Consider the following 26322-nt stretch of genomic DNA (forward strand, 5'->3'; position numbering starts at 1 on the left):
TAAACTATATTACGATTCCATTTTGATTTCGAGTTTATATTTATAAGCATCAAACAATTATATATATATATGTAAACTCTCAATTTTGATTTAAATAATAAATAAATATTTTTGTAGGTGATTATTTAAAATAATAAATGTCAACCTTGGCCATGAAAAGCTCTTAAAATTGATGAATTTCAAGGTCATAAGTTTGAAATCAGCTAAACAATTTGCATATATGAAAATACTGAATGGACTATCAACCAGAAGAAACAAAGAGCATAACTTGACAGCAAGCAAACTAAATAATAATATAGATTATCAACAAGAACCTAAAAGTCAGGATTGGAATAGAATGGATACAAAGAAAGAATAGAGAAGCAATAATAATGAAACAAGATCTATGTCTCACTTGTACAACTTTTCCTAACACAAAATCATATATGAACACAACACACCATCAATTAGTACAACCTGGCCTGAGCATTGTTAGAGCTCAGAGAGAATGGCAGGAATGTAGTGAGAGAGCTCTGCTGTGAGAGATTGAAACCCATTCACCAGCTGCGTGTGGAACTCCTGATCTTCTTCGCCGATCAACCTGAAATGAACTCTGATGGCACGTTTGCAAACTGCCATAAACTCTAGTAGTGCAGCTATCAGTTGCTGGAGTTCTTGTGAACGCAGCCTCGTCGCTGGTTCACCAGATAGAAATGCTGTGCAAACACTCAACACTCCACTGTTTACCTGCATTATTAAAGAAAATAAAGAAAAACATTTCAGAAGAACAATCAACTCTCTTTAATTTCTACCACAAACACAATTGAACAAGTATGAATTGTTATTAAAATAAAGAGTATTCTACATATTAGGAAAAAAAAACTAAGGGTGTCTGTCTCATGTTATTATTTTTCAATCAAGGCCAATGAGCTATTTATTGTAATTATTTGATATCTTTTGGTTTGGGTATTGTAACCCCACTTAGATATGAAAGTGGGGGTATAGTATATATAAGGGGAGAATAGGGGTTAGTGTTTAATGATGATGAATGATGTACCAAGAAACTCGGTTATCTCACCTATTTTCTATCTAAGTCTCACCTCCTCCTCTAACACTATCTTCTCATCCCCTTCTAGCTGTTACAGTGTCTCAGTGAGAAGATTTGGGTCACTCTATTCGGGTGGTATTGACAAAGGCAACCAAATGAAGAATTGACAAGGAGTTGATTGTTAAATCAAAGATCGACTAAAAAATTGGGATAGAAACGGATGCACTGTGGTGTTAACAACCGAGGAAAAAAGGCGAATGCAAAATGTGATATGGCCACAACTATTGAGGGACTGTCAATATTCAAGTAGATCTGAGAAATTTCGATCATCACATGAGTTGTGTGATTTCTAATTGGGATAGATGGAACAAGTCCCCCAACCCCCCTTACCCAGGGTGATACTCATTTTCCCCCTTATTTTATTAATTAATAACTCTAGTTTTCTGTGGTTTTATGAAATCATTGGTTTAATAAAAATAAAAAACTAAGTGGAGCAATCAATTTTCAAAACCTTTAAGAATGAAGCTCGAAATATTCTCCTTTCTTTTTATCAAGCACAAAATAAGGAATTGTTACCATTCCATGTTATTAATTCTAAGAAAGTACAGATCAGAAGATGTAGTAGATATATGAAACTCACTTGAACTGCAACTGATCCTTGAAGGATTCTTTGTAGACTCTGTAGGCGAGGCAGTTGATCACCCTCAGAACTGCGAGGCTCCTCAAGTTCATTTCTCAGAGCAGCGGTCCGAGTCTCAATCATTCCAATCGCATTCTCAACAGGAGAGAACTCAAGAGATTCAGATTTCGTAACTACAAGTCGATTCACCAAGGCAGGGAAGGATCCCTCAGTCTGAAGGACAGTCCGTCTCTTCCATTGATCCTCTAATCCGCCCTGTGTCTTCCCATTTTTAGTAAAAGGGGTATCAAACAAGAACCTGTCGAAGACACGTGCACGAACACTCCCTGTCGAGAGAGAGAAAATTCTCTCTCTCCTGCTTTCCAAATCTTCATCTTCCATAACTGGATCCACAGCAGTTATTTGAAGGTAACAAACTCCCTGTTGCAGTTCATCTGCCTTGACTTGTCTAGAATCAGGAATAATATGCAAGGTATGATTTCCATCCATCCTCGATTCGTATATATGACTCAGCTTCTCCATTATATCGCCTAGCCTTACATCACGTGGCTCTCTATATACATATTCTTTCCTGTCAAGCTTCCCGAACTTTTCACCATAAAATCCAACGCGATAGTATGTTGCGTCGATGAATGGAATTGGGCTTGTTTCTTGTTCAAGAATGGATTCATAAATGTTTGTAAGCATGGTATGGCATTTGGCTAACTGCCCATACGCCTTCCTGCTTTTATACACTGGAATTACCAGTTCAAGAATGTTTGCACAAAAATGATGAAGCTCGGCCTGAGAAAATAGCTTATTCGCAAGCTGTAAATATTTAACAGCAGAATCCACTGTAACTTTTGAAGCACCATATCCTTCTACCTCTGCTGCCGATGCTTCAGAAGTTATCTCACTGCTAACCATTGGGCATATTTTACGCAAGGAAGTTACATGATCACTGCTCCACACACCATCATTTCTGCTTACAAGGGCCTGTAATAAATTTATTTATATTAAGGGTTGTATAAGATGAATTATATGAGGGTATAAACTGTAAGGAGATGTAAATGGTACAAGTTATTATTGTGTTGCTTGATGTATAACAAAGGATATAAGTTGTATATATTTTATAATTTTATATTTGGAATTGGGTATAAGAATGTAGAATAAAGATTACAAGATATTGCCCTTTTCAATTAAAGTGATGATAGGAAATTACCATGTTATTATCATCATTTACTATTCTTAATTATAAAATTTTAAATAATTAATTATATTTAAATTTAATATACAAAATCTGATTGTATAATGTAAAAATCTATATTTTTTTAAATAGTTAAAATATTATTACTTATTCGTATGAAAATAAAATAGAATAATAATAATAATTTTAACAAAATGATAATAGTAATAATTTAAATAATAACAATATGAATAGTTTATACTACTAATTGTAAATATCTTTTTATTAGTAATGAAATTATATTATTGGAATAAAATTATATTATATTAAACTATATTACAAAATAAATATATATGATATATAGAGTTTACCTGCATCACGACACCTGCCACAGCTACAGCACACTCCGCTGCTTCAGCCCAGGACTGCATCTCTTGGTGAGCATCACAGAGATGCAACAGCCACATGATATGAAGATCTGGAACCGGAGCAAATGCCATGCCTAGTTTATAAAAGCTCTCTGCAGCTGCATATCTATCCATGTTCATGACAGACGCCTGTTTCCAAAATTGAGAGCAGGATGGTGAGTTTTCAGCTGTCAAAATTAGATATCTCTGACAAGATTACTACTGCATGTATGAAATAATTACCAGAAGGGCATGTTCAAGACTAGCATCAAGAGCTAAGAGTAAGCTTTCAGAGAGGTATTTAACATCAGACCATGACCATCTATTCTCTGATGATTTCTCTGGGATTGCAGTTAATGAATTTTCAGAAAGTCCACAGTCCCTTAATAGACATTGGCTTGTAGCTTCATCAGCCATTTCTGTCAAAGACTTGCGAAGACGCTTTGCTTCACCACTCTCTTCTAAGGTTCCATCAGACTTCATTTGAGTTACTTGAACATCAGACAATAATTCAGATAATGTGATGGTAAGCATGACCCTTAATCTTGCAGTCTGCGCGAAATAACTAAAAGAACTCTGCAAATAGGAACATAATACATCTCAGAAGCCAACAAAACAAATAAGATTTTGGAAACACTTTTTAATTTTGTTTTTGTATCTGGATCGAGACACACATACACATACTCATACATTTGGAATCTAGTCAGACACATTAAAAAATTTATAGGTCGTTCCCATCTGGATCCGGATACAAAAATGGATATTACAAGTGTTTCCAAATGGAGAAGTTTACTCAAATAAGGGTTTTGCTTATTTGAGAAATATAGAATAATACCTTAACTAGTATCTGAAGCCCAATAACGGCCCTTTTCCTGATATTGTCATTTCTAAAAACTGCAAGCCGAAGAAGATGGAAAGCAATTTGTTTTAAGAAGCGATCATTTTCTCGAGCCAATAGTGTTCCACCATGAAGATCAAACACAGAGTAGAACACGGGAAATAAAGCTTTCCAAAAGGCTAAGGGTTGACTTCGTGAAAAGAAACTGGTAAATATAGAAGTGATACAATCTAGTTTTCCATAATCCGTGGCAATGCCACGGGAAGCTGCAGCAGTAGAAAACTTTTCAGTTATTTCCAAGACTTGAAGACTGACTGCAGTACTCAAGTTTTCTTCCCACAGCTCCTGAAGTTAAAGTAGACATTATCAAACTAAAATGACTGGAAATGCGAACTACATGGATCATTACAAAAATGAATAGCTGAATGTCTTCCCCAGTCTGGCATTCCTCCTTTTTTCATCCATCCAGATAAGAACAATGAATACAAAACCATGGAAGAACAATAAAAAGAAAAAGAAAAATCCAAAAATAAGTCTGTTTGACAAAACTGAAAATTAAGTGTTGAATGCTCAATACTGAAATTTAAGATTGAAATTAGTTATGTGTTTGCAAAATAAATGTCTTGAATAAACCAAATGGAAATATCTGAATTTTATGTATTTGATATCTTAGTTGATTTGATAAAATGTGGAACTGATGTTGGGAAAATAATTGAAGACTATTTTACCCATAGTGATGTAATTTATTTAATTTGAAGGGATTAAAGTTGTCTTTCGTACAGTTTTAGTATAATACTGAGTTAAGTCGTTCATAATTTACCGAAATAAGTAAAATTTTAGCTTCATTTTTTTAGTTTTATTTGAGTTAAATCTAAAATTAAGTTACCAATGAACTTAATATAAACAAGCACTTAATTATTTAGATTATGTGATATGTTGTGTAATCAAACACTTCCTAAGTAATTGCTTCTAAGCCTTCATACCAGCTTCTGCCTCAAGATTGGATGTAGAGATTCTCTAAGTGCTTGTACAGAAGCGCCAATTCTAGATGATTGTGCCTGAGCAAGAGCTTCCCTCAAGGAATATGGCTGGCTAGGAGAGCTAAGCTGAGAGTTAACTCTCTGCCACAAGTGGTTGTTCTCTGGTGTCAAAGGAGGCTGCATTAGAAAGATCAAATGGTTCAGATAAGATATTTCATGGAAAAAGTCACCACTACAAAGTTCTAAAATACAAGATAAGTCCATCATAAAAAAAACACCAAAAACATTAGACTGGAAAGAACACAAGATAAGGTGGGCTGCTCACTTGGACTTCTTGTCGTGATGCTTCAGTAAGATAATGGTTTATTCCAGGAGAGAGCCTATCAGAGTACTTTGGAGATGCAGGCGGATCTCCAACAGGACTGCGGGAATTACTTCCTATCAGCATTGTATCAGCTGGTTTTCTATGCTGTTTAATGGAAAATTTAAATATAATAATTACTGATAGTTGGCAGCATGAGATGCAAAATAGTGAGTCATTGTGTTACCAAGTTTTGTAATGTTGATCATGATCTGAAAAATCTACATTTTGTATGCTTGCTAAAAGTCACAATGATCTAAAAAATCATCTGATCATGATCCAGAAAATTTATACCAAATGATGCAAAACACTACACTAGTTTGGATCATGATCTAGACAAATACAATAAAAATCTTATACTAGAACGAAATAAAAAAATCACATCCAATTTCAACTTTGACAATTTTCCATTGAACTTGTGATTGTGACATAGATTGTGTGAAAAAATACTAGCTTCCAAACAGGTTCAAAATTTTGTAAGAAATATTATACATGCCAAGAAAAAAGAATGTACATCCCTTTGACAAATGCATGTAGGAAATCAAAGAATCCTGCATGAGGTTTTGATTAATGGTCATTTTATAAGTTTATTTTACTCCTTCCCTTCCCCTTTTGTGTAGGGCAAGTGCTTTTTACCAAGGTACGCACACACCCATCAATTACTTTCTTGTCTAGATGTGCATGTACCACTTTTCCAGCAAAGGAAAAAACTACCTTTCATCAAAATTCAGCAACAATATTAGCATTATAATAAACCAAATTTCACTCACTGAACATAAGTGTCATTATGCTGATTTTGGCAATGAAATCAATATACATACTATAAAAAACAGTAAAATAAAAAATAAAAATAATAATTTATACATACTATAGCATCCATAGTTGTCAATAGCGCCCGTAGCGCTAGCTATAGCGAATAGCGTAGCGTAGCGCCCCCTTGTAGCTACAAGGGGCTATAGGCTACGCACTTTCAAATAGCCCCGCTTTTGTAGAGACGCTTTTACAAAATTAATATTAATTATGACTTTTCATCTCCCCAAATTTTTTAAATTTCAATTTTTTTTTGACTCTTCCTCTTCTTTGCACTCTTCTTTTATTCTCTTATTATTTTTTCCTCTCTAGTTTTTCCAATTATTTTCTCTTCTTTCCTCTAATCTTATTTCTACATTTTTTCTCTAGCCTTTTCTTATCTTTCTCTTCTCTAGTCTTTTCTTATCCTTCATTCTCTTATTTTCTCTTCATCAACACATTTAAGAAGCTTGAAGGCAATCACATCTAAATCAAGGGGGAAAAGACCAATAGAAACATCTAACACATCTGATATTTTAGATGAATTTGATTACAATGAAAAAAGTGAAGAAGAGAATGATGCCAAACATTATGCAATTTCAAATGAAGAAGATGATCTCGATCTTGATGAAGAAAATGATGACAATGAATTTTAGATTATGTTTTGAACTTTTTCTAGTTTAAGAATTGATGGTTTTTTGTTTTGAACTTTTATTTTTGTGATGTTTTTTATTTTTGATATTTACATGTTTTTAACGCATTATTTTCAAATAGCCCTCGCTACGCTATTCGCTTTACGCTATAGCTATGAGCAGCTTTGACGCTATTTAGCGCTATACGCTATTGACAACTATGATAGCATCCATCTCAAACAGACAAATGGTAAAATTATCCAAAACTTATAGCAGATTAAGTAAACCATATCCAAGCAATGAGTTGGTTCAAAAGAGAAATAGTTTCAAACCTCAAATAGTACCAAGCATTCCTCCAGGAGTTTGAAAAACAACCTCGTTCTAGCTATGTTCAGCTGCCAAGCTTTGATAAGAGAAGCATCATCCAGATTGCGCAGAATTTGTAAAACAACAATCAAGACCTCACGCTTTTCAACAGCATTGAGATTGTAAAATACCGGCATTTCATCAAGAATCTGAACAAAAATATTCAAATAAAAAAAATGTCAAAACTGAGTACACTTGTTTTTCTTTATAACTAATGTTATATAGGTTTGATATGTTAGTGAAAATTTGAGCTACAAATGACTAGAGTAAGTAGTCAGTCTCATATAATTACTAATAAACAGCTGAGTAGGTTGTGCCTATGGGTATCACAAGTCAACTCCTATGCTCATCCCTGTTTTCCACTGGTTCCATAAGAACTAATCTCCATAAACCTACTACCACCAATAATTTTGACCCAAAAAACAGAGAAAAAGACATTCAATCTCAAAGTGGAATATATATTCATAAGGAATGTTGCAAGATATTTTTGATCATTTACCAAGATAACCAACAAAATTGAGATTGATTACCCAAGTTGACCTAGCACATCAAGTCTGAGTTAGCGATACTAGAGAGTATCATATGATATACCCATCAAAATTGAACTAATATTCACTTTTAATCGATTTGTGCATAAATATTTTGAAAAAATATTGTTACAGCTTGGCAGATAAGATTGTGTCAAATAAATATGCATATTTCTACACAGAGAATATCTAATTAACAGTAGACAAGTAACAATATGCTGCTTTCCCCCCAAAACAAAAGAGAATATTTGCTAGAAACAGCTGTACCTGGCCAATAAGTGGAAAATATAACTGAGCAATATATAACTTGTCCTCCGGCTTTTGGTATCGAGCATCAAATTCATGTTTAGACAAGAGGAATACCAGGATCCTAGCTGCCTGCAAAAACAATCATCATATAAAGTTCAACCATAAATCCCACATGCAGGCCAGAAATAAAGATAATGCCTCTGGCAAAAAATAATAGTACTTGAAATAATCAACTGCAACAGCCTCCTCACCTTTGTTCGTTGTGTTAGATCATCATGGTCCCATGTCAGAAAAAGCTCTTGTATCAAGATAGATGAGAGGTAATTCCTGAAAATATGAAGAATAAATGATACAATGGCATGGTTCAAAGTATCCACATGTATGGTGTATCCGCCTCTTAAGTGATAGGAAATTACCATACTTACTTCCACTTACAAAATGTGTTTGGGTATTCTGGAGACCAAGGTTAATGACCGCAATTTTGAGACAATTTTTTTTACAATAGTTTCAGTAAGAATTGGACAATGACCCATAACAATGGAGCATCAAAGGGTGAATTTGTTTGACATTGGGATAATTCTTCTGTGGTGGTGGACATTTTGATTATAGATCCACATCTTATCATTGTGTAGAACTGTAGATTAAAATAAGGATTCTCAAACACATTCCTTGTAGTCTATGCGAGCAATTTCCAATGAAAAAGAAGAACCTTGTGGGCTCGCATCAGATCCTTTGTTAATTCTGATGATACTTGAAAGGTTATGGGGGATTTTAATTAGATTTGAAGGCTTCAATGAGATGATAAGGGACACACAACTACTGGAGCTTAGCACTTCTGAGGCAGATTCACTTGGTTTAGACATTTGAGTGAGTAGAATTGATAAAGGACTTTCAAATGAGGCTTGATTCAAGGTTATGCCATCATATCATATTCAGATTCTTAGCCCAGATCTGTCTGATCATTGACAGCTCATATTGAAGGAAGATTACTCCTAAAAAGGAAGAATCCTTTTTTAAGTTCTTTAATTTCTGGACGAATGATGATAAAGTTGAGGAGATCATGAGCTCTACATGGAATCAGATAGTTACAGGTACTGAAATGTATAAAGTTGCAAAGATTACATACATGGGCTGGATAGGAAGCAATACAACTGAATTATTCAGAGGGGTGCTAAAGTGAGGGTCAATCATGGTAGGTCTTGTGTATATAATCATAGATTGTAATAGTATTTAATTCATTCAAAAAAACATATCAATGCACAGATGAAATAATTGATCTATGCTCAAACTTCCACTTGTTATTCTCAAGAGATATAATAGAACATCTTGAGAAAGATTTTGTTACTTAGTATTCTAAAATATACTGCAAAAAACAAAATTATCGAAGGAGACTGAGATTTGTTGATGAAATTGTCTGCAAGTCTCAACATAACAAGAAAAAATGTCTGAAGGAACAAATAACTAGTTCTATTTTTTACTGGGTGAAACTTATGGAATGTTCAACACTTCAACTTAATAGCATTAGACCCACTCCAAGATAAATTAAGGACAAGATTCCACAATAATACTTTTTTTCTTTTGTAAATGGTCCGGGTGTGAAGACTTGAACACACTATCTTAAGGACATGAGTTTTTGTGCTCTACCACTAAGTTATGAGTCTCCACAAGATTCTACAATAATACTATCTTTCATTAATCTAGAAATGTAAGTTGGAGTCAACAATGGAGAAGCCTTCTCCTAAGCCATTTAGCCCAAAGAAAAAAAGAAGAAATTAAAATAATGAAGACGATGAAGCAAAAAAAGTTTGTTGCCATGTATAAGATTATAAAATTGATTTAGTGAGTACCTGTCTGAAGGGTCTCGTCCAGGCATTTCCACAAACAAGTCATGATCACACAAAATTTGCAGAAATGATAACTTGCAGTCATGTAGAACTTGTTGACATATCCCAGAAAATTTATCCAAGTACAGAGACACCTGCATGAAGGACGAATTTTCATTACAAAAACAATAAGTTCAAAACTATAGTCCATAATAAGAAAATATAAGCATCACCAAGATGATATTTTTGTAACAAACAGTAACATAATTCAACTAGAAAAATGGAAACGAGAAACAGTGATAAATTGGGTAAACAAAAATTTATATACATCCAGGGCTGATAGCAATGCAACGCAGCAGATAGATAAGATAATCAAAAGTTATGACCTTGAGAAGCATAAGCTACTTTCATCTACAAAAAAAAGTAGCACCTACTTTCAAACGCATATACATATAGGTGATGAGTAATTAACTTGAAAGAAAGAACAAGAAAAAATAGTATCTCTGAAGTCCCAAAACACACTAATGAAGAGAAGTATTTGTTACACCAGTATTTTGACATCCATGTACAAAGAAGAATCAACACTATATCCTATTTCTATGTGTTGATGAACATTTATCTTAAAAAGCCTCCAAGGTCTTGACTACATGTATTACCTTTCAAGCTTTTTTTATGATTCTTCCCAACACAAAAACTCACCCACAGAAAAGAAAAAATGCATATTGACATCAATGTGTAATGCAACATGAAGCAAGGAAAACATCACAAAGGTTTCATGAAATAATAGTGATGTATGATACTAACCAATTCAAAAACTTGTCGAGGTTCCACAACAGAAAGAAGATCATAACAAAAGAAGGCCAAACTACTATTCAATTGTTTGGCCAAGCTCAATCCCTTCTTGCAGCGCTCATGTACTTCTGTTAGTAGACAATCATATAATTGCATTATACATCTGAAAACACCTTCTTTCAGCTGCATTGGGGGAATATCTTCACCTGATGCATAATTCAGAAATAATCTTAGCACTATGCAGGCAGGAAGAAAAAGAAGAGGCGTACGTGTAGAGCATCAATTGTGAAGGAAAAGATCAGTGAAATTATTCAGCCCTTCAACGACAAAAAGCAATGCAAGTAATTATTGGTCAAATTAGAACACTCCATATGTGTAAAATATGTAGTAGAATGACATGTGATTTATTGTTGATTTATAACAGTTATTGGCTTAGCTTGCAGCATGTTTTCTTCATAATGCAGAGAAATGTAAATTTCTAGCTAAAAGTACCAGTGTATTATAAGTTTAGGATATTAACTGAATGGAGAAAAATATTTCAATTTAGTAGGATACACATTGAGCACAAAAACATACATTAGTTTGCTTTCATGTCAGAATTATCTCACATAAGCATTATCTAGCCCAATTAACTTGGTACGTCTACTGAAAACATAAAAATAGACTTTTTTGTTATTAATGGAGTAAGCTCTTCTGAATTGAATCTTACCAAGTGGAATGTTAAGGTAGTAAAGACGAGTTTGCTCCAATGTCATTGACTTGACAATTAATTCAAGAAAAAACCAAGCCATCGCCAAGACATCATCATACACAGGCCCCACACGGTAACCCTTGGCCTGAAATAGTCATAGTATGAGAATAACATTAGCTAGGGTTCAACATTAGTATGGATGCATTTCAAATAAAGAATTTACACTAACATAAATCATGATCAATGACATCATAGATGCAATAATAAAACAAACATTTCTGGGGACAGACTATCCAGATTCAACTGAGGATCCCTCTATTATGATCAATTTAAGTGAAGTTTAAAACCCTTCTGTTAATAAGAGTACTGAAAAGTAAAAAAGTAATACATTGCCTATTGTCCAAAATCTGAAAAGAAAAGAATTAAATATTAGCAGAAACAAAATGAAGCTGAATACAAATGGTAGAAGGAGTGGATTGATGGATACCTTGCTGCGAGCCAGACTTCCCCATACTGTAGATAAACCAGGATAAACTGGTGGCTGACGACCAGCAAAGTCATCAAAGGCATAATCAACATAATTCACAAGAAACCGATTTCTTTCAGCTTCATCAACTGACTCCTGCTGCACTCTGAAGAATGGATTCATTTAAACCATCACAATATTGATTGGGCAGGCCTTAGGATAAAACAAAGTATTAACATTTAATGTAAATGGATATGTATATAGCATTAGTGTGACTATACCAAGAAAAATGTCCAGATACGGCCTCCATATTTTCCTTGATATATAGATAACATCAAATCTTACAAGTTACATAAGCTAAAGTGTCATTATTCAAAACGAAAGACAATGATAATTTTTTGAAAGTTTGTGAAAAGAAAGAAGAATACACTGTATTCTTGAATTTAATGAACTTACAATTATACATGTAAGGAATATATACAAGAAACCTTCCTTCTTTTCAATCATTCAAGTCTATTTAATGAAGGTAGACTAATCTATTTACGGAAGATAAACAAATCTCTTTAAGGAAGATAGCCTAATCTATTTAAGGAATGTAGAACTATTTAGGAAGGTAAAAATAAAGAAAATATAGATCAATTCAGTGAGACTTGATGTTTGAGTTATTCAATGAACGGCGCTGAGGTTGCGTGTTCAAGAATTGGTATAGTCCTTCTTTGTACTATTATGTCGCCTTTGCAACAATTCTATTTAGTGTGAACTTTAACATTTCAAAATCAGTAAATAAATGTAGAACTCATTTGGAAACACTTTTTTGATATGGGTCTCACTCTAGATGAGCAACTGTCAACAATTTTATTTGGAAACAATTTTTTTTACATGCATCTTCTCTGGATGTGGATCCAGATGAGATCACATTTGGAAATAGTACTTAGTCACATACCAATTCTGAAATTTATAAACGGTTTCTCGTCTAGATTCAGACCCAAATCTGGAAGATGTTTTCAAATGGGCCCAGAATACTCTACACTTGTAGTCAATCACATGATATTAAGCATCATAGCAACCCAACTTGCTACAACCACCAATCATCCATTGTCCTCAAAAGAGGAATGTGAAGTCAAACATAGAATTTGTCTTGTGAGGCTTAAACAACCTCATAATCACTTCCAAACCCCCAAAATATTCTGAGCACTCCACACACAATTTGATCAAAAGATGAAGCATCAATCTTACTTGTAACTTGGGCTAAAAGATGCTGCTGAATAATTCATACAAAATTTCACATAATAGACTTTTAACGCCCAACAAATTCACTAGAAGATAACTGTATAAACACTAAAAGTTTAAAATGATTCAATTTAACCAATGCCACTTCAATTTGTCAAAAACGTCAGCACAAAAGCTTATGAATTTGTACAAGACACTCTGTGTGCTATATATCGCCCATAATCTTACAGTAAAACCTACCGGGTTAAGATATTAACCATGGCCCTGAAAGCTGCAACCTGGAAAGGGAAGAGAGTATAAGGATTATTTCCAAACAAGAAATGGCTTTATCTAAAGCAATTAAATTAGGTTTGACCTGGCAGTCAAGCATCAAATAGATTGAAATTGAGCATAAGTAGTCATAACTTTAATATGTATATAAAACATGAAAGGCATAATCTGAAGACCGTAAAAACAGAACCTGTAGTGTTTCTCCACCATTGCCTATAAGATGGAAAAGCATATTCAGGATTGGCTGAAGAAACTGAAGTAAAGCAGTGGAGTCGACATTCTTCAAACTATTAATGGCCTGCAAGATAAATCGATCAAATATGTAGTCATGTTTCCCATAGATTAAGTGTGAGAAAAACTCATTGTAATGTATTACATGTTTAAAAGAACATCACAAATTTCATAATTAATGAAATGGAGGACAAGCTTAGTATAGAGTAGTATGGCAAGATGTAGTGCCAGAGATACCCCTGTTATCAACTTTGAAGGAAAGTATTTTCACTTTAATGCGGTGTGGTGGCTGTGGACAGCAAAACATTCTCTACATTCCTCACGGAGGATGGGATGGGCACTCCCATTAGGCAGTGAGGAGCGAGGTTCTCACTTGAGCCGACGGTTAGGGCTTTAAGACGAAAAGGCACTGTTGTTTTGTTGGTACGAAATTTAAGTGCATATACTTTTTTCGAAAGCAATTAAAGCATAACCATATCAAGAAGGGTACAAACGGGAAATGGAGACCAAAGCACAAGGGAATGGACTCTCCAAATGTACCGCTAAAATCTTTTGAAATTGGAAAGAGTCCTCAGGCAGGGACACAAGGAGTGCATGAGGATGAATGATTCCCTTTGTTTCGGATCAGAGGCATTTGTACGAGGAACATGCTTCCCATGCCAATGATCAGGGGATGGTTACCTTGAACAACAACATGTTAATAACTCTATTTGATTCAAGGGTCGAGTTGGATGATCTGTATTGTCAGGGGACCCCTATTAAGGAACACGGAAGTACCTTTCTTTTACTATATAGAGGAGTTTCCACTCAAGGATAATCTTTAGATCTGCACGACGGGGGACTTACATAACTCCCTCTTGATTACCCCTTGCAAATGATTCTAGTTAGAGAGTCCCCAGTCTAAATTGAGGACAAGGGTCATCCTTAAATTGAGAATTTTAGACCCATAAGAAGCTTTGTGTCTCTCTTTAGCTTGGGGCCTCGTATAGAAGAAGAATCATTGGAAAATGTGATGATGATTGACAACACCACGAAGATGTAACAGGTATCATTAAGTAAAAGGGAAAAAACTAAAACTAAATCATTATAAGAGAAAGAACAATGGAAGTGGAATAACATATGAATGGCGTTTCTCACAGAAGTATACAAACAGAGGAGGCAAGGTGATACAAGTCCCCATATGCAGTTGGATGTGGACAATTATCTCAAGCACAACGCGTAGTAGATGGACACATCTTTTTCTAGTTATGATGACGAGGTAGTTGATTTTTTCTTTTGATCTATGCTTAATTTAGCGACATTGATATGGGGAGTAAGCATATTGCTTTTTTTTATTTTCCCTCACCCCTTATCTTTTTCATTGATCATCTTATTTTGTGTTCTATTGGTGGTATCATTTCTACTGATGATGCGGTTTACAGAGTTCTATTGAAATTTTCTGTTTACAAATAAAGTAACTTTCATATGCACAAACTAAGAAACAGAAGAAAAACAAGAATGATGATAACAAAATGTAAATAAATATTAAAAAAAAATACCTCAAGAAGTTCAGATCCCCAAGGTGGGCTGGTTCGAAGAATGTGTCTATCATACTCTAGAAAAAAGTCTCTAATGCGCTCACTGATAGCATATAATGATGAGCACAATCTTAACCGCAATCTGAAGATACTTTGTCCATCCTCCAAGTAATCCATTCTCTCCTATTGGAGTAAAAGACATACAAACACCTTAAATCATGACTAGCAAATAAATAAAACAAGAGAAAGCATGAGGAAAACGTTTTTATAATAGCAGTCTGTCAGCAGCTAAAACTTAAAGTAGTGTAGAGCACAAAAACAGGGGAGGAACTCAATTAGAGAACAATGGAGAACAATGTCTTAAGTCAAATCTTCAAGAAGACAAATATGGGAATTTACAGAAAGAATTGGAGAAATAAAAAACGGTTTAACATTTCAAGAATGTGTACCTTCACTGAATCTTGAAGATAATGTTGAACCAACTCCCTTATAATTGGTAAAGAGATTTCAGCTCTTAACCTGAACAAGTCAAGCCACTAAAGATGTTGAGTTTCAAAACATAATACTGGATTGCAGATTTTCTTTAAACTAAAATCTACAAGCTGTCATATTTTGCTAAATTCATGTACTTCAAATTTGAACAAAATCAGGTAATAATATATATATATATATATATATATATATATATATATATATATATATATATATATATATATATATATATATATATATATATAATAGTTTAGGAAACTAGCACGACCCCCCACAGTCATGCCCCCCTTCCCACCCCACTTCAATTTAAGGTGTTCTTAGTGGGAATCGAACGCAAGATCTTTGGTCTCGTAGGCAAGACCCTTGCCCTTTGAGCTACTCTAATGGGTTAATATAGAGAATGAAATATCTGCCTCCAGGGAAGCATTAAATTCACTGAACATAGATTTCACCAGATAATACATACTGAGCAAGTGTTGATAATGGGAGAGCAGCATATCCTATTACAACCTGCATAAACAGTGGCACTTTCAGTGACAAGATCTTGCATGCAGAATTAAAAAAGTATTAGCCTCCAAATACTATAACTGAAGCTGAAACAAGTGAAACATTTCACACAATATCCATTAACATTACAACAGCATAGAACTCACAGGCTTAGGTGCTTCCAGCTTTGTTTGGAGGTCTACATGAAAGAATGTGAACAACAGATGATGAGATGGAGTCCAAATAGCAGGGAGAGACACTTTAAGCTCGTCATGATAAGAGGCCACTCTAGTCCCAAGGGCTACTTGTGTATGAGCCCATTTCTGAAGTGATGCACCTGGTTCCCTTGGATGCATTGCCTAGTCAAAACACATTGTGACCAAATTTATAATAATGCCTATAATTAATTATGATAGAATTTCATTTTCCAATTAATTTTACAGCAACAAATTACCTCCAAGGGCTGTCTACGAATGTCTGCATCATCCTTTCTAAGTTCAACCCTTATGAATAAATTTTTCTTACGACTCAAATTAACTGTCAAGGGATAGACATAGAGACAATGGAAAAGCTGCAAGAAAGGCTCATTCCTTGTCATGGTGCGGAAATCAAAAGCCTGAAAATGCAAATGTGCCATTAATGATGAATTTCCTTGACTAAAAGTAGAAGTCAAACTGTGAAAAATGGTATACTGAACATTTAAATGCAGAAGTCTCTTGGAGAAATCAATTTAATCAGAACACAATAAATAATATATGATACTTACAACATAAGTACTGGGGTCAGGATTTGCTTGAGCAGGTGATCCATTTAGTTGAGTCTCTTTTCCATCAGCAGAGATCCATTTGGAATGTCCTGCTTGAGGCACCTTGTGGTTATTACTAGGGAATTTTCCAACCTCAGCTACACGATCCATGGGATCAACATGCTCATTTGACAGACTTCCATTTTCAGATAAATTATCATAGTCAATTGGACCAGCTTGTAGCTTTTCAATTTCCAATCTCAGAACACCTTTTACTGGTTTATGAACTTTTCGCTTTGGGTCCTATAAATGAGTCAGAAAAATCCCAATTCATGGATGACAAGATTGAGGAAGAAATAATTCATAGAAGAAAATCTGCATTCATGGACAATAAAGATTGAGGAACAAGATATTCATAGAAAATTGCAGCCTAGAACAGATGGAAGAAGATTAACACTTGTACTTACAGAAAGAAAATTCAACAGAAAAGGAAGATCAACTGAGCATAGGAACAGAACGACTACCAAAGTACAGACACATTTAAACTCCAAAATCAACATTAATAAGAGATCCACCAGAAGTGCTAAAACGATTCTTAGCAGAAAATAAACTATGAATTTTTCGTTTATCCAATTTCTCATATAACAGACAATGTCAACAAATTACTAATAATATTAAAAGAAAAGGCATCCTCTGAACTTACAAGCTAGACAGCATTGTATCAATTACTAAGAAAGAGGGTGGAACTGGTGAAAGTAAAAGAAAAAGACCACGGAGCATCAAAAAACAAACAAATGCAGTATGCATTATGAAAAGACTGAGGCACCTGGAGTGAATCCTCTGTATAACCTTCTTTAACTTTGTTCAAGTTGGATACTTCAACAACAACAGAGCTTCCAGCAGAATAACCAGGTTTACCATCCAATGTGATCTTTGCACTAGACTTGGAAGTAGTCTCATGGGAATTTGAGGCGGAGATGCTAGGGGCCAAGGGACTGCCAGGGGAAGCTGATCCACCAGAAGCCATACCAATATTATTATCAAACAAAGGCACAATGACCCAGGCAAATGACTCTCTGTAGGGCATGATACGAGACCACACTTGTAGCCTCTGCTTTTCTCTCTCTGTCAGGTGAGCCTGTTAAGTAGAAAATACTGAGATGAGATGTGCAATTGCTTGAAAGATTTCAAAAGTCTGGAAAGAAATTAATCTACAAAGGGATTAAATACACAGTGAAGAAGGATGGAGATCCGGACAAGATTCATCCCATTTATCAAGCATGTGGTAGAACCTCATGGTATAGCTGGCCCAAGTAAAGGCTTGGGTCCTTATTTGGCAGAAAAGCTTAATCATACTTAAGTTTTTATTTGGATTTGTGGAGGAATGGTAGATGCAATATAAAGTGGTTGAGTTTGAGTGAAACTGATTGATGTGAAATTCATGTGATAGAAACTCTCAAGGAAAATAATTGTATCAAAACGAAGTTCAAGATCTGTGAACTATGAGGCACTGGGTAGCCTGATTTCTACAGTAGTACACATAGTTTTATTCATGTTCCTGTCCTTCAACAATCAAAATCAGCATTATTAAAAATAATTACCAATAAAATTTTACCAAACAGCTTCTTATGCAAGTGATCATTGAAAACTATAGAAACATAAACAATCCCAAGTACAATTGCACTAACTTACAGGTTCTTTACGTGAATAGGCAGAGGAAGTAACTCCACCATCTTCAGAAGCTGGCTTCTCTAACTGGATTAGCAAACAAACTGATGCAGATGGAGCATCTAGATAGAAAATACCACGGGATTCACTAGAACTCCCAACCTGGCAATCATCAGAAGAATCATGAAACAGATTCAATTAAACAGTAATATGTGTCTTCAAAAGACTGTGTAATTGTGAAACAGAAAAGATGGGATAGTTAACAGAACTAAAACATACCAAGAGGCATGGAATTTACATCAACAGTGATTAAAAATTTGTGGATTTTACCTCCTGCGTCTCTGTTGGTAATATGCGGAATATGAAATCCTCAGACAGCTTTTCTCTTCTCTCTTTATTATATAAGCAAATTGTACCATAGAATGGCTCTGTAAAAAAAGGGAAACAAACAATCCATATATCTTACTTCAAAAGGTATATAACTAGTCAACCACCCACCCAACATCACTATGCAAATTAAGGACTTACCAGCTAGTCCCGCTTGAAAAGACAAGGACAGAACCTTAACGGAGATTTTCAAACCACTATGACCACATAATAAAATATTAATATGTTAAATAAAAGAAACATCGCGCAAAAAACCACTGAAAGAAACAAAAAACTAAAAAAATGAGAATAAACCTTCCATATTGTGCAGCTTGACCTTCAGGTACTCTTTTCCCAAATACCATAGACCTCTCATTCTCCCAGTCAAAAATTGGTTCATAAGCAGGCAGTGGAGATTCACCAAAGTGCTGCCAATATGTCATATATAAGGTTCATTTGAGAAACATTATTTATAGCCATATCATACACTTCTATTTTTTTGAGATTTCATAAGATAGTTGCTATGTCAGGCTTGTGTGATTTCTAAATAAGACAAACCTTTGAAACATTTGAGTGTGGTACATCAGAGAATCTGTCATCTGTAACTTGCCTCCCTGAGGTGCTAGGAGTGTTATCACAAGCTGCATCTTCCAGTTTACTCTGCCTAGCATTGGCAAGATGCATTTCTACGGGGTGATAATAAAACATATAAGCAAGATTTTGCAGAAAAAAAAAATATCAGAAGGAAATCGCATACTAATTTGCAAATAAGACTTAAAGTCTAGCAAGCAATATGGAAGATTCTCAAGCCTACCAAGCTTACCTGTTTCAATATCAGTGTCGGGCCCTTCAAATATCTGACTCTCGAAGGAAAGTGGGTTAATAGCGTCATAGTGACCATACTTATTTTCATCCTTTATCCAATCAGTTTTGTAGCACTGGACAAGCTCATTTAAATGCGGCCACTGCTCCAAGTTTTCATCAAGCTGCGTAAAAATGAAATATATATTGCTAATTTCAAGCAGTTTTAGTTTCCTGTATTATACTAAAGAATTACATATAATGTCCTATTTTGGTAGGTATAAAAAGTGGTGATCTCATCTATTGAGAAACCATTTAGAACAGGTGTTCATCCCAGTGTGATCACCACAGCAGCCAACCACACTTTTGTACCAAATGTTACATGTTTGGAAACACCTGACCTGGAGCTTGGAGTTTGGACAAGAAAATGTTGATAAATTTCTTTGGAAATACTTCTTTTTTTTCATGTATCTCATCCGGATGTTGATTTAGATGAGAATAATGTTCTAGATATTTTCTAAACACTTAAGTATGCATGTATTCATAAATGTGTTGATGTTTTCTCGTCCAAACCCAGCTCAATGTCCAGGTGTTTCCGAAAATGGGGTAATCTCAGCCAGATACGCTATATCAAATGGTAAATCTTGACTGCAATCTCACTAAATAAAACGCTTGTATATCAAATAATCAATATGGATTGTAATCTCACTAAATAACACACTTTATATTAAATAGACGTGTATTTGTTTCCTCTAAATAAATTGTCGATTTCTCAATTAGACCCAACCACAAATACAAATTTACTAAAAACGTTGTTTTCGAACTGGCTCGGTGTAGAGGTTCTAATCTCATGGGTTCCCAAAGATAGGAAAACCTAACTTTGGTTGTAGATGTTTAAAAAAACATGAAATGTATCAAATGTGGAGGCTGTGTATGTTCCCAACATTAGGCATACATAAAGAAGATACAGTTGATTTCACATATGCTTTGTGGATACAGTAATAAGAAATAAAATTGATATGAAACCTTAATGCATGATACATAACTTACCAGTGGGTCTAAGTCTAGATTTGCAGCAAACGACTGTCTTGGTATTCTTCGGAAGCGGTTGCCATTTGATGACAAGTTCTCCATACCCTTGAAACAAAATAATTCTAGTTAGTCCTTGATGCCTATTAAATCTATCCATTAATTCATATTCCATCAGGATTCAACAAGTTTGAATAATAAAACATTACTTTTGAATAATACATTTCTCCTTGCGTTGTTTCATAATAAAAATTAACCTCTTTCTAAAGAAAAAAAATAGCATAATCATATATGCAAGGGATCTCCAGCTAATTGGATAATCTCAAAATGGAGCTGACTATGATGTTGTTTCTTATCTATTGTTCTTTCAAGATCCTGTAAGTTTTCTCTATTCCCGCATTGATTAACTTATGACAGTTGATGCCATGACATGTTTTGTTAATGTTTGGTTGGCGTTTCTCATGGACCTATGAAAAGAGGCTCACTTTTCAAAAAACATAATAATCTGCAATTCCATGGCCTCAATCCAGAAATAACATTCACTTATTTATCCTCAACATTCAAATTTTCTATTTTCTTTGTTTGCCTTGTAAATGTTAGCTCCCTTTTCTTGTTGCATGTTCTTCAAATGCATACTTGTTGCAATGAGTATCTGTATTAGCAGCTAAGCGTATATAGATCTAAGTGCCTAGAAAAAATCCAGTTATAATGAGAGAGCTTCCTTAAGCCAGATCCATTGTGTAACCTCAAGTCCTGGAGTCTGAACTAGTTTTTTTTCCTTATTAAACATAAAGATATTATTACTACAATCATCATCCGAACCAAAACAGCACAAATTTGAAAAGCCGTTGAGTAAAAGAATGAAGCTTAACTCTGTAAGGAAAGGAGTCCTGCTATATTTTTAGTGACAAAAATGCCTGAACAAAGAAAAAAGTTACAAATATGCAAAATGTAGCTTTACCTTGTTCAGAGTTGGCACCTCAAAAATGTCGGATCTGCAGTCTCTTCTCCTAGTTGCATCAAATTTTACCCGGTGAGCTCCATAGACATGCGGGAGGAGTGGGAGTGAGCTTGAAAGTGGCGAATAAAGAGACCTAAGTGGTCAAGTTCGAACAAGAGAGGCTCATATCTCAAAATAAAAAAAAAATGGCAAAGCAGCTCAATGTATGCAAAATGTCTAAGCGAAAAGGGTGCATTCAAGATCGAAGAATCTCAAAGAAACCCACAAATGTCCACGAAACTGAAATACACGTAGAATACACTCTAGTGACTTGAGGGTGGGAAATGGAAAACTACTAAAATACAGAGAGAGAGAGAGAGAAAGAGAAATTGGAGTAATGGAACCCTACTTCAAAGTAAAGTAAGCATACACAGGTCACAGTGACGGGATGTGAAGTGGAAAGAGGGTAAGCAAAGTACCCGAGATTAAACTAAAGAAAATATTACACGTTTGGTAAGCAAAGTACCCCAGTTACTCATGCTACCCTCGGTTCGGACAGAGGGAGATGTTTAGTAGCTTGGTGCGCTGCGAATTTCTACTGGCCGGCCAGCACGATGCCATGACCCACATGGACTTGGACCCATTTTCTTTCGGGTCAAACTAATGAGAGTGTGACTTAGAGAGGAGACCAAGAGACCGACATGAAGGGCATGTTGGAAGAGTTATGATTTTAATTCCAAAATGATTTTTTTTTTATAAAAATTATTTAAAAAGTATTAAATATTAATATATAATAATAAATTAAAAATAAAAAGTATTTTAATATTTTATTTTTTTAATAAATTAATTGATTTGTTGATGAAATTTTTTAATATTTTATTTTTTTAATAAATTAATTGATTTGCTGATGAAAAATTAAGTGAATAATATTTTATTATTGTGTGTGCGATAATAATGTGTCGTCAAGTTTGCAAATATGGGATTTGAATGTTTAGAATTTTAATTCTGCTCGATTTTTTGAATTGTGAGGGAAATTACTTTTAATGTGATCGAAAATTTAACTGAAAAACGAGATTTGTAGATGACTTCATTATTATCCCGTGTCGAATCTGAGAGAGATTGAGATTTTAATAAAAAGTCATCATAGGCCTGTTTTAAAAAAAATCGATTTTAGTTTAATTAAACCTCGCGATTTGAAAGTCACTACCTAATTTTTATAAAACAAGTAAAAGTTATGACGTATGAACGTCGATTAAGAAATTCTTTTCGAGTTCGGCGATTAATTACGTGTGAGAAAGAGTGTTTTAAAACAAGCTATGTCACACAATGTCGTCTCTACTAATTAATCTTGACCTTTATTTAAATATTTTACGCTTTAAATTTTTTATATATATGTTAACCTATGATTAAAAGTAAAAACGCTGTAGGCGCTAATTGATTGTTGTTATTGTCTGTAATTCAATTATTGTTTCATTGTCAAATCTAGAATCTTAAATTTTTGTATTTTTTTTCTCTCTTTTGGGTTTTTTTTAATGAAATGACACTAAGCTGTTTTCCCCCAAAAAAAACATATGATTAAATAAATCGCAAACTTAAAACAATTCAAAAAAAACAACTAAAATCCAAATCGGAAATAAATAAAGTTCAAATACATGCATAAAATAAAAAGGGAAAGAAAAACAAATTGTATGCGACCTAGTGAGAGAAAGACTAGTCGACTAGTTCTCACGTGATCGGTCGCTGGCTGAAAGTAGGTTAGAGATGAAATATGGTCCATTTTCTCGATCGAGCGCGCGGTCAGCAGCTGGAGCGGAAGGAAGCGTCGCCTCTAGAGTGTTAGTACACTTAAAGAACAACCAGAAATCCCTTGAAAGAGCGCCACTATAGCAAAATCATCCTTCTCTTCCTTTTTTCGACATAAATCATATATTCTAAACAATTGGTGGCCAAGACAATCTGATTAACCATATGAACTACATGCACAATTTCTGGGCGAGTTAACGTAAGATAAACCAAGTTGCCAATAATGATACAATAAAGACCAGAATCTTCCAAATGAGTGTCATTGGACGGAGAGTATCTAGCATTAGTCTCAAGGGGTGTATCAACAATTCGGTTGTCAATTAGTCGAGCACGCTCAAACAAATCAACAATGTACTTTGATTGAGATAAGAGATGACCTTTTGGAGAATAAACTACCTCAATTCCCAAAAAATAGCATAGAATGCCCAAATCTTTCATAGCGAATGAATGTGTCAACTCAGACTTCAATGATTCAATATCATCATTATCATCACTTGTAATAATCATCTCATCATCATACAAGGATAGAAGGATATATCATGTCGTTGTACGCTTGACAAATAAAGCTAAATCATGGTGACTAAGAAGAAAGCTAAGTAAAGTGATCACCATCGAGAATTTTTCAAACCAGACATGTGGTGCTTGTTTGAGACCATAAAGAGTTTTGTGAAGCTTATAAACTTCACCAAGCTGATGAGCAACACCCGTGGGAGGCATCATATAAACCTCTTTGTGAAGGTCACCATTCAAGAAAACATTATTCACGTCCATTTGAGAGATTTTCCATTGGCAAACCGAAGCAACAAAAATTAAAGTGCAAATAGTCGTCATTTTCGCAATAAGAGCAAATGTTTTCTCATAATCCATGTCATATTTTTTAGAATATCCTTTAGCAACAAGTTGAGTCTTGTATTTCTCAATGGAACCATATAATTTTGTTTTAATCTTGTAGACCCAACGAGAGCCAACGACATGTTTTCCAGACGATAGTGAAACTAAATCTAATGTATGAGTCTGATGTAAGTTCATCAACCATAGCAACCTGCCAAAGGGGATTACGAACTACCTCTATATAGGATGAAGGCTCAGAAAAACGATGAATGGAAGTGACAAAGAAAGAAAATGAAGTAGAATAAAAGGAGTACTTAAAATCAAGAAGTTTAGTATACTTACGAATGTGAGTGGTGTGACGAGAAGGAGGATCCACAATTTCATCCGACAATTAGGTGGTCATAGGAGTAGGGACATGGGAGGTGGATGTATCATGAACCAAAGTATCAGATAGATCTTCATCGGGCTCAATGTCAAAGGGATCAATACGAACTAGATTTGTTTGGGTCATGTGATGTGAACTAGTAAGAACATAGAATAATGAAATGTGCTATAAAAATACAAAATGACGCGAGACATACAATTTCTGACTAACTAGATCAAAACAATAATATCCCTTTTGACTAAGACCGTAACCTAGAAAAACACATAAAACAGACCAAGGAGACAACTTATTACGTTTAACATGTAGTCAAAGGACACAAAATACAATAGAAAATACACAATGATGAATAATCAGGTAAATGACCATATAACTTTTCAAAAGGAGACAAACCTGAATTATAAGATATTAGGATTCTATTAATCACATGAGCAATTGTAAGAACTGCTTTCCCCCAAACACACTAGGAACCTCAGTTGATAGTATGAAAGAATGAGTTGTTTCAATAAGATGACAATGTTTTCTTTTAGACACACCATTTTGTTGAGGAATGTCGGTACATGAGTTTAGTGAATGGTGCCATCAGAGGCAAATAATTGAGAGAAATCATTAGAAGTGTATTCACCTCCTCCCAATTACACCTAAAACATTTAATGATTGAAGAATGTTGAGTTTCTTACAAGATCTCAAATATTGGTTACTAAAGTAAGAAATTCAGACATGCGTTTCATAAGATGAATCCAAGTATAACGAGTGAAGTCATCAATAAACAATACATAATATCGAGAACCTCCTTTAAAAGAAATAGGAGAAGGTCCCCACACATCAGAATGCACGAGATAAAATGGAACAGTGGAAAAATAAATTCTTTTATAAAAAGGCAATGCTAAAAATCTAGCCAATTTATAACCACTACAATCAGAAATGTCATGACTTTCTAAACAATCCAAAGCTCCAGTAGACATTACAAACTTTAAATGAGATCCAGAAACATGACCTAAATGGGAATGCCAACGGTAAAATTCTAGATGAACGATTCAAACGAAATGATGACATGTCAATACTGGAGGCAACAACATTTAATACTTTAAGTTAATCCAAAACATAAAATACTCTTTTCCTACGACCTGTCCTAATCACCTTCTACGACTATGAGTCTTTAACACAACAATTGGAAGAAGTAAACAAAACTAAAACACTAGAATCACACAATTGACTAACAAATACAAGGTTTAAAGAATGATGGGGAATATGGTAGACACGTGGGAGAGAAAAACAATATGTATGTATCAAATCCTGCTAATGGTATTGGAGTACCATCAGCAATCATGACGGAAGATGATGGAACATAATTGACTAACACAAATGAGTTAATATTAGGAGACATTCGATGAAATGTGCCTGAATCTAATATTCATAAAGGAGACGATGTACCTGAATTATTCGTAGGGGGGAGTAAACGAAGTTTGGAAAAATAATGCAGGAAAGAAAGATGAGGATCATGCTTATAAAGGAAAAATCTACTTAGGCGATGTTAAAACAAAAGTGGAGGTACTCAATTCTCTTTTTAAATTTAAACTACCAACCGGGGTGGATAAAAAATGTGTTAAAGAACGAGAAAATGTAGTGGTTGGAAACTACATATGGAAGAATAGAGTATCATTCTCACACATCAAGGAAGCCTTAATGAAACAATAGGAGTAGAATGGACTGGAGAAGGTTTCTACAAATATTCATGATCTCTATTTTATGTAGTTCATGAAGGGATCAAACTTGGA

General features: G+C 34.5%; 1 protein-coding gene across 1 annotated transcript; it reads right to left on the reverse strand.

Moving 5' to 3' along the window:
• Window positions 1-248: 248 nt before the first annotated feature.
• LOC124914229 (guanine nucleotide exchange factor SPIKE 1) lies at window positions 249-22077 on the reverse strand. Its single transcript, XM_047454738.1, has 31 exons — window positions 21550-22077; window positions 20610-20695; window positions 19582-19744; window positions 19317-19444; window positions 19074-19186; window positions 18921-18976; window positions 18723-18820; window positions 18417-18554; window positions 17551-17862; window positions 16746-17027; window positions 16434-16595; window positions 16147-16338; window positions 15960-16003; window positions 15451-15520; window positions 15023-15184; window positions 13444-13551; window positions 13224-13261; window positions 11775-11919; window positions 11306-11432; window positions 10609-10802; window positions 9829-9959; window positions 8233-8308; window positions 8000-8110; window positions 7172-7354; window positions 5383-5526; window positions 5061-5234; window positions 4075-4422; window positions 3483-3815; window positions 3204-3389; window positions 1668-2642; window positions 249-726 (listed from the first exon to the last, which is right to left on the reverse strand). Exons 2-31 carry the CDS (start codon window positions 20691-20693, stop codon window positions 472-474), a joined length of 5532 nt encoding a protein of 1843 aa, XP_047310694.1. The 5' UTR covers window positions 20694-20695; window positions 21550-22077; the 3' UTR covers window positions 249-471.
• Between the last annotated feature and the right edge of the window lie 4245 nt (window positions 22078-26322).

Source organism: Impatiens glandulifera, chromosome 9, assembly GCF_907164915.1.
Source record: "Impatiens glandulifera chromosome 9, dImpGla2.1, whole genome shotgun sequence".
Taxonomy (NCBI): Eukaryota; Viridiplantae; Streptophyta; class Magnoliopsida; order Ericales; family Balsaminaceae; genus Impatiens; species Impatiens glandulifera.